The 12,555-nt window shown below is 33.4% G+C and overlaps 1 protein-coding gene across 1 annotated transcript; it reads right to left on the bottom strand.

Moving 5' to 3' along the window:
* Nucleotides 1–351: 351 nt before the first annotated feature.
* LOC135129857 (uncharacterized protein K02A2.6-like) lies at nucleotides 352–3,352 on the bottom strand. Its single transcript, XM_064057126.1, has 5 exons — nucleotides 2,526–3,352; nucleotides 2,237–2,421; nucleotides 1,088–1,272; nucleotides 990–1,001; nucleotides 352–369 (listed from the first exon to the last, which is right to left on the bottom strand). Exons 1-5 carry the CDS (start codon nucleotides 3,350–3,352, stop codon nucleotides 352–354), a joined length of 1,227 nt encoding a protein of 408 aa, XP_063913196.1.
* Nucleotides 3,353–12,555: the final 9,203 nt, after the last annotated feature.

Here is a 12,555-nt window from a genome sequence, read left to right as displayed (position 1 = left end):
CCACTTCTCTATTTTTCTCTTCAGCACGATTCATTATAAAATTCGTCGTGATTGCTGAACAAAGAAAAGAATTCGACAGGATGAAGGCGTATCGATATCGGTGGTAGTGTCTGGTCGGTCACGGTAAGCGTGCCTTCGGGGTAAGTGTGAACCATCGGCCGATTGCCACTTAATTATGTATCTTGTGGTAATGTATGCCCCACTTCTGGCAACTCTTAAACGAATACAAGCGAGGGAGAGAATAGCACAACGCCACGCTCTTTTACGTACGGACAGGTGACTTTTTTGCCGCCGGACACAGTCACTACGAACATATTGCCTCTCATCTTCGTTAAGATATAATTATTGGATTCAAACCTCCTCGATCATCTAAAATTAGCCATTGGAATAGTTTGGGCTACAACGCTGTGAACACCACAACATCACTTTGTATTGAACATGTTTTGCTTTGAGCTTTTAAGATGGAGAGTTTTTAATTTCAAGAAATCTTCAACGTTCGACCCTTCGAGGCGTGATCTTACGAGCGTGTTACTTTCGTTTTCTTCAGGGAAAATGTATAAATATTTCATCCAGTGGCAAATTTTACGTAAGTAATTATAACGAGTATACAATGAAAAATATATTTGGATCAGGTGGTGAAAATACAATTGTTTACAGCTTTTTTAATGTAGAAAGAGTCACGTCGAAAGCTGACTGACGTTTAAAATATACTGAAAGTCACTATATTCTACAGCAAAGTCAGGGATTTTTTTCCAAACCTTATATAATCGAATTAAATATGGCCCAGGTCCATCTAAAGTTGTGGAAATATCACTGTTCAAGACACTGTGACTGTGACGTTTTTTTAGTGACCAAAATTATGTGTTTACTTGTATGTTACGGATAACTTGCTATGGTAACATCAATGCAAACTGCAGAAGTTCAAAATTAGAAATTAGAGTAATTTTTAACACAACCCTAAATGATCAACACTACTGTCATCATCTTACTATCACTATCATCTGAAACGGAATTTATATTGATAATGACTTGATTTGTTTCACAGCCGTCCAGAATCTTTTCCATGTTTTTATTATAATTTTCCCACGTAAGCAGGAACTTGAAAAAAGAGTTCAGAAGGTGTCTGCCCAGAAGATAACGGAGTAACTCGATACTGCAGGAGGAACTTACAAAGTTTCGCGTGTAAATCACCGGGTTCATTCATCATGCATTTAAATTTTGTTTTTAATGTTTGACAGTATCGTTCTGCTTGACCATTTGTGGCTGGATGTCCTGGTGCAATCATCCGTTGTTTAATACCATTCCGTTCCCAAATTGTTCTAAATTCATTTGATTTGAAGATGGTTGCATTGTCACTAACTAATATTTCTGGTAATCCATACCAGCTAAAGATTTCTCGTAAATGATACATGGTGCTTGCTGATGTAGGCGAATTTTTAACCATAATTAATTCTGGCCGTTTTGATTTGGCATCAACAAGAATTAGAACATGGTTGCAAAATAGGCTTGCATAATCCATGTATACACGTTGCCAATTCTTTTCTGGTATTTCCTATTGATGAATCGATGCCATTGTAGGATTTTTCTTAACATCGCAACAAATTTGACAACTTTTTAACCATACTTTTGATGTCAGAATCGATGCCTCTCCAGTAGCAATAGTTTCTTGCTAGATATTTCATTTTAACCATTCCTAGGTGTGTTGAATGAAGTTCTGGTAGAATAATGTGTTGTAATTTTTTTGGATTACCACACGATGTCCTCTAAATATTATTCCATCATGCAGTGAAAATTCTAGATTTCTTCTGGTTCCATTTAGAATTTCTTTCTTCATTGTACATAATTCTGGATCTGTTCTTGTTTCTCTTTTAATTTTATGAGCTGTGACTGTTTCCGTACTAATCTGATTAATTAAAATCGTATTTAACACGTATTCGTCATCAGTTTTTTCTTATTCTTTTGGTGATAATTTCAATGGACTTCTGGAGAAATAATCAACATTTACATGTTCACTGGATTTTCGACATTCGATGGAATAATTGAAACCGGATAAAAATTGTGCATATCGTAACATTCTGGTTGCAGATAAGGCTGGAAGTTGTTTTTGAGGATTTAAAATAATTCTCAGTGGTTTATTATCCACAATTAGAATAAATTTCTTTCCATAAATATAATGAAAAAATCTTTTGAAACTCCAATAAATGGCTGTTGCCTCTTTATTTAACTGACTAACTACGTTCAGCTTTTGTCAACGACCTGGATGCAAAAGCAACTGGTTTTTCACATCCGTCTGGAAAACGATGTGACAAAACACCTGCAAGTCCATACGGACTGGCGTCTGTGGCAAGTGTTATGTCTAAATCAGGTGTAAAAGACATGAAAACTCGTTCAATGGCTATTTCAGCTTTGGCTTTTTGAATGCTGTTTCACATTCGATAGACCATATAAAATGTGTGTCTTTTCTTAACAGACGGTTTAATGGATATAACATGCTGGATGCACTGGGAATAAGTTTTGTCTAATACATCACCATTCCAAGAAAACGTTGAAGTTCTTCTAAAGAGGTCGGCCTTGGTGCTTCTATGATCGCTTTGATTTTATCTTCAGATTTTTCGAGTCCTTTTTTTGAAATGACATGACCCAAATATTGAATTCTCTTCTTGAAAAATTGACATTTTTCTCGACTCATATGCAGATTATCTTTACGTAATCTTTCAAGAACTTTAATTAAACGAAATTTACATTCTTCAATAGAAGAACCTTGAACCATTATATCATCAAAATACACTGTGGTACCTTCTAAATCGTGAACAATTTTATAGATGACTTTATGAAATTCATTTGGAGTCGTTTTGATACCAAAGAAGAGTCGTTTAACTAAATAGGTACCTCGATGAGTTGAAATTGTTTGTGTTCGTGCACTTTCATCATCAACAGGAACATGTAAACGTGCTTTGAAGACGTCTAATGTACAGAAATATTTGCCATTTTTCATAATATTGAAACTATCTTCTATTCTGAGAATAGGATAACGATTATCTTGAAGTTGATTGTTGATAGTTACTTTGTAATAATAATAATAATCAGCACACAGTCTAATGTCACCATTCTTCTTCGGCACAATATTCAAAGGTGTTCCCCACTCGGAGTGATCAGTTTTCTTAATAATACCTTGATTTTCTAAGTCACCTAAGTTTTGTTCACCTTTCTCTTGGAGAGCGTAAGGAACTCGGCGAGGCTTTATAAAAATTGGTTGTGCATTAACTCGAAGAGATAAAAAGCATTGATAGTTTGGAATTTCACCAACTTTTGGTTGAAAGACGTCGCTGAATTGATTGTGAATTTCTGACATTGATGGTTGACAAGTAGAAACAGAATAAAAATCATGAAGACTTATCTGCAGTTTCGAATCCATCATCTTCCCATAATGGCTGTACCATAATCAGAAACGACAAATAAATCTCCCATGAACTTCTTCTTTTTATATGTAAGAGGTATTCGTACGTAACCCAGAGGTTTAAATATTTGTTTCGTATAGGAACGAAATTGAATGTTTGTACTTCGAAGAGTCACTTTAAGATTCAATGCATCGAAGATTTTCTTTGAAATGATGCTGACTGGACTGCTGGTATCACACTCAAATTTAATTGGTTTGCCAAGAATTTGTACCGTAATGAACATTCTTGGTTCATAAGCTGACGAAGAGGTATTGAAGATGTCGATAATATTATTTATTTTAAATTCTTCATCAACAGAGAAATTTGAACCGATTTCGACGTTTTTGACAGTTTGTCGATTTTTTTGAAGTAATGAAGAAATACATACTTTATTTGTGTGCCCTTTTTTTCGACAGAGATTGCAGTGAAGTTTACCTTTAATGCGACAGTTGTCAGTTTGACGGTTTTTTTTTTCCAGAATGTAAGCACAATCCAGATAGACCCAATTCTTGTAAATTGATGCTTCAGCCTGTTGTTTTTGAAGATTTTTGACGTGAAAATCTATTTTGATTGTATTTTGATGCTGATTGTCTTTTAGTAAAACCAATTTTATGAAGATTATTTGTCGCGTGTGACGAGTTGTTATAAACTTCTCAATTTTGAATTCTTGAAGCTTCTATTGTCACTGCTGTTTCTAATGCTTTAACTAAGAGGATCGCAGAGTACAACAAGGAGGTTCTTTTTCTTTACATTCCGTTTTGAATTCACAATTTTTAATTAATACTTTCAATCCTGCAATGAATGTGGAAATTGATTTACCTGGTTGTTGAACTGTTGAAAATAATTTAAGTTGTTCAGCTAAAACATTTATCTTCGGTGCAAGATGATTTCTTAGAAGATCCATTAATTCTTGGTAGGTTTTTGTAGGTGGTAGTTCTGGAGGGGTCAAACTTGCAAGTAATTTGTAATGTCTGCTGCCCAAACAATTTATTAATACCTTAATTTTGGCATCACTAGTTTCTTTGTCGTTTTTATGCCAACAATTTGAAAAAATGTTCGAGTCTTTGACTGTAACTCTCAAAATTTTCAACGCTTTCATCAAATCCGTCGAAAGTTATAGCATAGGTCTGCAAAACTTCTTACAGTCGATGTTCGTTGTTTTTGTAATGTAGAAACCAATCCACTAAGGGGCGCTACTAATGCTCGTCGCCCAAAGCTCTGGTGTATTTAACAGTTTAGATATTTTTTATATTAAGACCCACCACTGACCCGGAAATGACCGGCATTCAGGCAAGACTTCTATCATTGCGGGTATTAAGACCAAGTAATGATAAGCATTGATTAGATTAACAAAACAACTTTGGAGATTCTAGAATTACAGTATACAAATTAGTCTGCTATTATTCTCTAATCTCACCCCATCCCCAAAACTCTAGCGTAACTACCGATCATTTATCCGCGCATCACTTGGAAAGTGACCTACACTACTCTGACCTACTGGTGCTAATCTAATCTGACTGACATGATCAGACTGTTCGAGAAACTTACGAACAATATGACATGTTCCTAACAAAATAGCTTTTTGAATTTTGACAATTATTATTGAATCATTCAAATGCAAAGACTTTAAATTCTCAACTAAGCTATTTGGGACTACACCTACATTAGAGATAACTAAGGGTAGAGTTGAAATTTTTTTAAGATTCAACATGGATTTCATTTCTATCGATAATTGTAGATATTTTGAAATCTTGGTGTGGTAGGTATGTTTGAATAATGTTGTTTGTGTTAGGAATAGCAATGTCAATGAGAATGGCTTCGTTCGTGTGTTTTTTGATAAGTATGATGTCTGGTCTGTTAGCTATAATGTTTAAGTCTGTAAATATTGTGCGATCCCAGTATAATTTGTATTTGTTATTTTCAAGGAACGGAGATGGAATGTAAGTGTAATAGGGTGTCGTATCTTCGATTAAGTTCATAAGTGTTGCTAATTCTTTGTGAATGATTTTGGCTGCGTTGTCGTGTCTAGCTTTGTAGTCAGTTTATGCCAGGATGCTGCAGGAGGAGATTATGTGCTAGATCGTTTCAGGTTTTGCTTTGCAGAGGCGACAGCAGTCGTTTCTTATACTCGGATCTTTGATGATGTATTTTCTGTAATTCTTGGTATTGATTACTTGGTCTTGAATAGCAAACACAAATCCTTCTGTTTCGGCATACAAGCTTGATTTTTTTTAACCAAATCAATGACATCTTCTTGTTGACATGAGTTTCTTCTAAGTCTTTGTATAATTTTCCATGTAGTTGTTTTTGTTTTAGTCCACTTATTATTTTGTCTATTATGTGGGGGGTGTGGATTTCTTCGGTGTTCGACAGATTTAAGGGTGTGTGGTTCAAATCTGCTCTTGTGTTGGTGCGAAACATTTCATTTCTTTCTGCTCGTTTCAAGAAATACTTCTTCAGATCTGAGGTTTGTCTCTGATGTAAGTTTTCTAGGTTCTGGAAACCCCTTCCTCCATTCTGTCTTGGTAATGAGAATCTTTCAATGGACGATTTTGGATGATGCCTTCTATACTGTGTGAAGATTTTCCTTGTTGTGATGTTTAAATTTTCAAGACCAGTTTTGGACCATCTGATGACTCCAAAAGAATATGTTAGCAGTGGAACGCAGAATGTATTTACTGCTTTCATTAAATTTTTTCCATTTAACTGTGTGTTCAATATTAATTTTAATCTGGCTAGGTATTGATCTTTCAACTGTGTTTTCTTTTTGGTGTGATTGATGTGGGAGGATTGACAGAAACCCAGATATTTGTATGTATCATTTCGTTCTTGGGCTTCGATTGTTTCGTTATTCTGGGTTATATGTAGTACTTGGTGTTGGACGCCTTTTCTGATTGCTTGGGTCTTACATTTCTCAATACCAAAACACATACCAATATCACCGGAAAACTGTTCAGTCAGATTTAATAGGTTTGTTAACTGATTTTGTGTACTTGCATATATTTTTATGTCATCCATATACAGCAAGTGACTTATTCTGTTTTCTCTTTGTTTGTTAATTCTTATATTGAATCCATAATTGCAGCTGTTCAGAACAGCTTCCGTTGCTTACGCTGCTTAAACGGTTAAAGTTACGTAAAAATCATGTATTACAAAATTGTTCCTCTCTAAAAGTTCTAAAGAAAAGTCCGCGACAGCATATTATGTCTATCTTTTAAGGTCAAGTCAGTATAACCTTTTTTATGGTAATGAAATTTGTTCTAAAATAATAATGCATTATGTATAAAATTCTCGCGTCACAGTGTTTGTAACCGAACTTCTCCGAAATAGGTTGACCGATTTGTATGAAATTTTTCATGTACAGTGGACGCCGCTTAATGTGATCACTTTGGGACCTAGACAAATTGATCACACTAACCGACTGATAACAATAAGCGAAAACCACCATCAGAGACAGTAAAACTGAAAGAAAGCAAAATCATGAACAAGACAGTGTTCATTATGCTGGTAGGTGAAGATACATAATGATTAGAATTTATTTTTAATTTTGGTTATCATTCTGAGAAAGGAACTCTTGATTTCCTTAGGTTATTTTAGAAGTTTGTTAAGAAAAGGCTGAGATTTTTTTCTCTGATAAGCTGAGATCTCGTCGTTTTGACGTGCTCATTTTTACATAAGTACTACTCAAATTTAAAACAGAAAAAATTCGTTCATTCAAAAGACGAAAACGTACCGATTACCAAAGTCTATCACTGATTGTGGCTGTATAAAGTGAGTATTATAAGCGAATGTACTTTTTGCGAGCAATGAATGTTCATTAAAATACAATTCTAGTTTCACTCGTTTCGCTTCTCCAAAAAAGCAATTCCCGCTTGTATAAGAATTGCGAGATTGATCACAATAAGCGAAATATTGATCACAATAAACGGAAAAACTGTATTGCGTTGGTACTGCGTGGGCCCGTTCCAAGCCATTTTGATCACACTAAGCGGTTGATAACATTAACCGTGATCACATTAAGCGGCGTCTACTGTATATTCGGTAGGTCTGAGAATAGGTTGTAAACTATTTCTTAAACCCCTAAGTGATAAGGGTGGCCCACCCTAAAAAATTTTTGTCTATTTCTTGGACAAAATTTTTTATTTTTATTTTTTTAAGAATTGCCATCAAAAAATACACATAACCCTAAATTTTCACCTTTCTACCACCAACCCCCATTTTTTAATCGTCTATATAATAAAAATCAATTGCTGTTCCTGTTAGTCTCGCTAAGACTCAAAAACGGCTTGACCGATCTGAAGAATTTTTTATATTACGGGGATGGTTTATAAATAAAAAAATAAGGAAAACTTAAAAGAACAGTTAAAAAATAAAAAAATTCTAAAAATTTTGTATGGGAATCGCCACTTCGAATTAACTTCAATAGTTCGCGTTTCTGACGGACCTGTCGTCTAACTGACGTGTCATACAAAACTAATTCTTCCGCGCAATTGTGAAAAGTATATTGCATTTCAAATCGTTCTTTGTTTTTTCGTAAAAAAAAACGTCGTTTATTTTAAGAAAAGTCTTGGTTAAAGTGAATTTAATTACACATTGCGAAAGTTTCTTATTCATTTTGATCTGCCATTCTATTTACCTATATTCACTTTGTTGGTTTCGACAAAACCTCAAAATTTACCGTTATTCGAGGATTTAATTTGAAGTTTTCAATATTTTAAAATTCTCAAGACAAAATTTACAGATTTGATTGACTGTGAAAATAATTCTGTGTCGTTTTATGAAGTTCATTAAAATGCCGAGAAGACGACAACCTCACATAGGTCCACGAAGTCAATCAAATGTGCGACGAACTACCTCAGGTGCACACCGCAATGATTTATTTCATGGGTAATTCGGATGTGGAAGTTGATAAGCGTTGTGCTCATAATCAACATAATCAAACATTGAAGCGAGACATTGGGTGGTATGAATAAAACTGAGTAGAAACTAATATTCGAAGTACGAAGTACCTATTTCATTATTACTCTTATATACCTGAGCATCTACTCTATGTACTGAGTAACTACTTGGAAACATTGTATCTCCCCGGACACAAATTGAACATCTACGCGTTTTGTGAGCATTTAATCTAAAAATGAGCATCGGCGTGGCAAATAACTGAGCTGTCTGTAAATCAGCTTAGAAAACGAGTAGGATCGTTGTAAGAGTGAATTTTAACTAAACATGACGACTTTCATGAACGTGGAACGTCGTCAAAAGGTGCATTCAGGTACACATTAGGAGCAGGAATATCGAAAACTTTTCAGGCAATTAACTTTTATTTATGCATAAATTGTGCACTGCGTTTTTTATAACACTGGCCATAGAGATTCCCATCTCAAGGTGTCTACCCCATACTAACTTATATTTTGGTGACTCGATTTGTGCTTTGATGGTTGAACACTGTCACTGTTGTCCTTTTTTGTTGTATCGAGATGCTACTTGAGCATCAACTGTTACCTACTGAAGTATTAATATCATCTAGAAAAACTAGAAATATTTTGATGTGATATTCGAGTAGATACTTATAGTATCTAGTACTTAGTATTTCGAGTATGAGCATCTACTGAGTTTTATTTATATCAACCATTGTCAAAAAATTGATCGAATGTTGTTTCGACAGAACTTCCTTCGCACCAAAAGTATAATGAAATATATTCAGCATTTTCGAGTTGAGTCTTTTCTTCACACAATTTTGTGATGACCTAATCAACATTTACGATCAACACGTATACCACCTTAGATTGGTGCAGTGTAATACTAAAAATAACTGTATTGTATTCCCAAAATTATCTGCGAAAATCGAGTGAGCCATTCCATCAATTTTTTGGAGGCAATAAATAAATATTCTTAACAATTTACCATGCTTACAATAACTTTAAAACGTCTGCAAGATCTCAAAGTATTCATTTTTGCAAGTCTTGAGTTATTCAATAAAATAAATATGATTGATCTATATAATTTTTTTTTAGTCACTGTAAAAGCAAATCTAAAAAATTTGAATGCAATGATAAATTACGAAAATATACTGATGATATTTTCCACATTTTAGATAGGATTTATTCGGCAAAATCTTGAGATGACGTCTTCAAGTTTTTGGGCTTGATAAACAGATATATTTTGATTGAAAACCTACCATGTCAAACAGTAACTTCAAAACCTCTGCAATATTTCAAAATTCAGTTTTGCAATTCTTGATTCAATCAATAAAATAAATTGACTCAGTGATTAATTTTTTTGAGACACCCCCTATAAGCAAAACTAAAAAATATGAATGGAATGATAAATCACAAGTATAGTCTCATCCTATTTTGGACATTTTAGATAGGATTCATTTGGCAAAATTTTGGGCTGACGTCATCAATTTTTTGGAGGGGATAAGTAAATATATTTTGAATAAAAATTTATTATGCTTATCATATATTTAAAACATCTGCAAGATTTCAAAGCTTTCGATTTTGCAGATTCAAAATTAAATTGTAGGTGAAACGAAGTTCACGGGGTCAGCTAGTAATCAATAAAAGCAGTATATATGTTTCGGTTTTCTTTTCTAGCTTGTTCACAGATGATGGAATCTATGATTAATTGCTCTTTGCAACCAAAGGATCCTTTAATACATCCTTTCTGTTCTTCATTAATGTTGTCAGACTTAAAACAGTGTTGATAGATTTTTTGTGTAATGCATGAGATTAATATTTTATAGATTGTCGATAAACATGTGATAGGTCTGTATTTTGATGGATTTTTTGTGTCGTTATCTTTAGGTTTTAGGTATGTTACGCCATGACATAAGAATGTTGGAAACGAGGATGGGTCAAGAAGGAACTGATTTAAGTGATGTACTAAATGAATATGTACACAATTTAATTTTTTTATCCAAAAATTATGGATTTTGTTTGGTCCTGGTGATTTCCAGTTGTGTGTCTTATTGATGGTATTTATTAATTCGGCAAGTGTTATCTGATCATCATTCATTGGTGTAACTGTGGATAGTTTATGGGATATATGAGGAATCCATTTGGCAGATTGGATAAATTCAAATTCTTGAGACCAAAGTTTTGACCAAAATCTTGTTACATCCTGTGAACTTGGAAGTTCACCGGATAATTGAGTTTTGCTTGATTTGTTAAATGTTGATAGAATCGTTTTTCGTTGTTTAAAAATTTAGTGTTATGAATTTTTCTGAGATGTGATTGTTTGTATCGTTTAAGTCTTTTGCTATATAAGGGAAGCTTTTGTAATAGGGTATCTTTAATTTGGGATAGTGTTGTTTGATGAAAATTATTGTTGGTCAGTATCGAATGCATACATGTCATGATATGTGGTGTTTTAACTCCTCTAAGATACTGTGTTATTTGAGCTAGTTGTTTTCTAATGTTATTATTTTTATAATTTAACCGTGTTTCCCAATGAGGGGTGGAGGGTATATGATTGGTGTTTGTATTTATTATGTTATCTTTACATGTGTTAATTTGAATACAGATTAAAGCTGCATAGTAGATAATTGTATGAAGTTTTATTATTTTTTATTTTATTATTCTTTATTTCATTGAAATGTCATAATTGAAAATTATTCTAAAACATAATAATAATAGTGTCTTTGTTTTTAACATTGTAACTTGATTACTATATATAACAGTGTACCTACTTATCAAAACTAAAATAAACACCATAAGTCTACTGTGAAAAGTTGCATTATCCATTACAATATATATATTTCCCGAATTTCATAGGCTCATTCTCCATGTTAACTTTGATGTCATTTATAAAACTATGATTAAATCATAAAAACCATTCTGAACTGAATTTCATTATAATCATAAACACTCGTTATAGTTGACACTACAGAAAATGTTTTTATGATTGATGCTTCCATTTGTCATTCGTCGGCTCGATTTATTATTAAGTAGGGTAGACCGGGTACAATTGTAACATTTTGCATTTCAAAATTTATATTAAATAAAATATTATATTTAGCGCAAAACGAATTATATCTGTGATTAGAACGTTCTTTTGTCTATAAAGTTGACCTAGCTATATTCCTTGAAGCTAAGTATGTATTAAGTAATTAGCGCAAATGTAATTAAGTTGCAGTTGTTACAAAGGTACCAAGCGTCGGGACAGTTGCAACAGGCAGTGGGGTCAATTGTAACAGTACGTTTATAGACAAAATAATAATTATTTATGGTCGTCAAAACAACAATTAAATAATATTGCAAAAACATTTTATTAGTATCTATTTGATAACAAAAATAAACTTTATGTACGTCTGTATCACAAAATCAATCACAAAATAAATAAAAATCCTTTAATTAAACAGAACATTGAGTATATGTATATAAAAAAATCGAAAATAAGAACAGGCTATTCTGATTGGCAATTGTGGCAAACATACAGGTCTTCCTGAGCTGTGCAGTCTTCATGGGACCAATATTTGCAGTCCAGGCACTGCATCCATTTTTCTCCAGGTCTACTCTTGTTATAATGTTCTAGACACACCAAACAAAAGTAATCTGCTTCGTCTTCTTCTTCATCATTCTCACTTGTGTCTAAATGTTTCTTCTGTTGTCGGTTTCTAGTTGTAGACTTTCCTTGTCTTTCATCTGATATTTTTAATGTTTTTTTCACTGTCTTCTTTTTTTTCGCATCATATTCTGCTTGTAAGGCATTTTTTTCTGGGGTATCCGGGGACAGTTGTAATGTTACAACTGTCCCCGACTACTAGTGTTACAATTATCCCCATCATGTTTTTTTAATTTTAAGAAGACATTTTGTTTAAATATGAAGTAATAAACGGACAAATTCTAATTAGAATCATAGATAACTATTTCATAAATCAGATTCAAGTATTATATACCGGATCGCAACGACAGGGTGCAAGTATTTTATAGTTAAACTTCCTTGAAAATACTTACTTTTAACAGGGAAAACCGATCTTTTCTTGTCAAACACCTCTCGACTACAATGGCAGACTGTTAGTGGCAATGAACGACTTACACAGACTAAATAAAAGATATGTCGGAGTTATACGTGTCTACCTCGTATATTTTCGGAAATAATTCCATTGTTACAACTGTAC

Source organism: Zophobas morio, unplaced genomic scaffold (genome assembly GCF_036711695.1).
Source record: "Zophobas morio isolate AGI-343-1 ecotype UQ-CSIRO unplaced genomic scaffold, CSIRO_AGI_Zmor_V1 ptg000017l, whole genome shotgun sequence".
NCBI classification, from domain to species: domain Eukaryota; kingdom Metazoa; phylum Arthropoda; class Insecta; order Coleoptera; family Tenebrionidae; genus Zophobas; species Zophobas morio.
The sequence above is the reverse complement of the archived record's forward strand: the minus strand, read 5'-3'. Positions and strand labels throughout refer to the sequence as shown.

What these genes read in the sequence shown, in the direction of transcription:
- LOC135129857 (XM_064057126.1), bottom strand. Translation starts at nt 3,352, where the DNA reads ATGTCAGAAATTCACAATCAATTCAGCGACGTCTTTCAACCAAAAGTT. An exon ending in CGTTTTCTTGGAATGGTGAT is followed by an intron (nt 2,422 to 2,525) that starts GTATTAGACAAA and finishes AATGTGAAACAG; the next exon opens with CATTCAAAAAGCCAAAGCTG. An exon ending in GTCGTTGACAAAAGCTGAAC is followed by an intron (nt 1,273 to 2,236) that starts GTAGTTAGTCAG and finishes TGATTGCACCAG; the next exon opens with GACATCCAGCCACAAATGGT.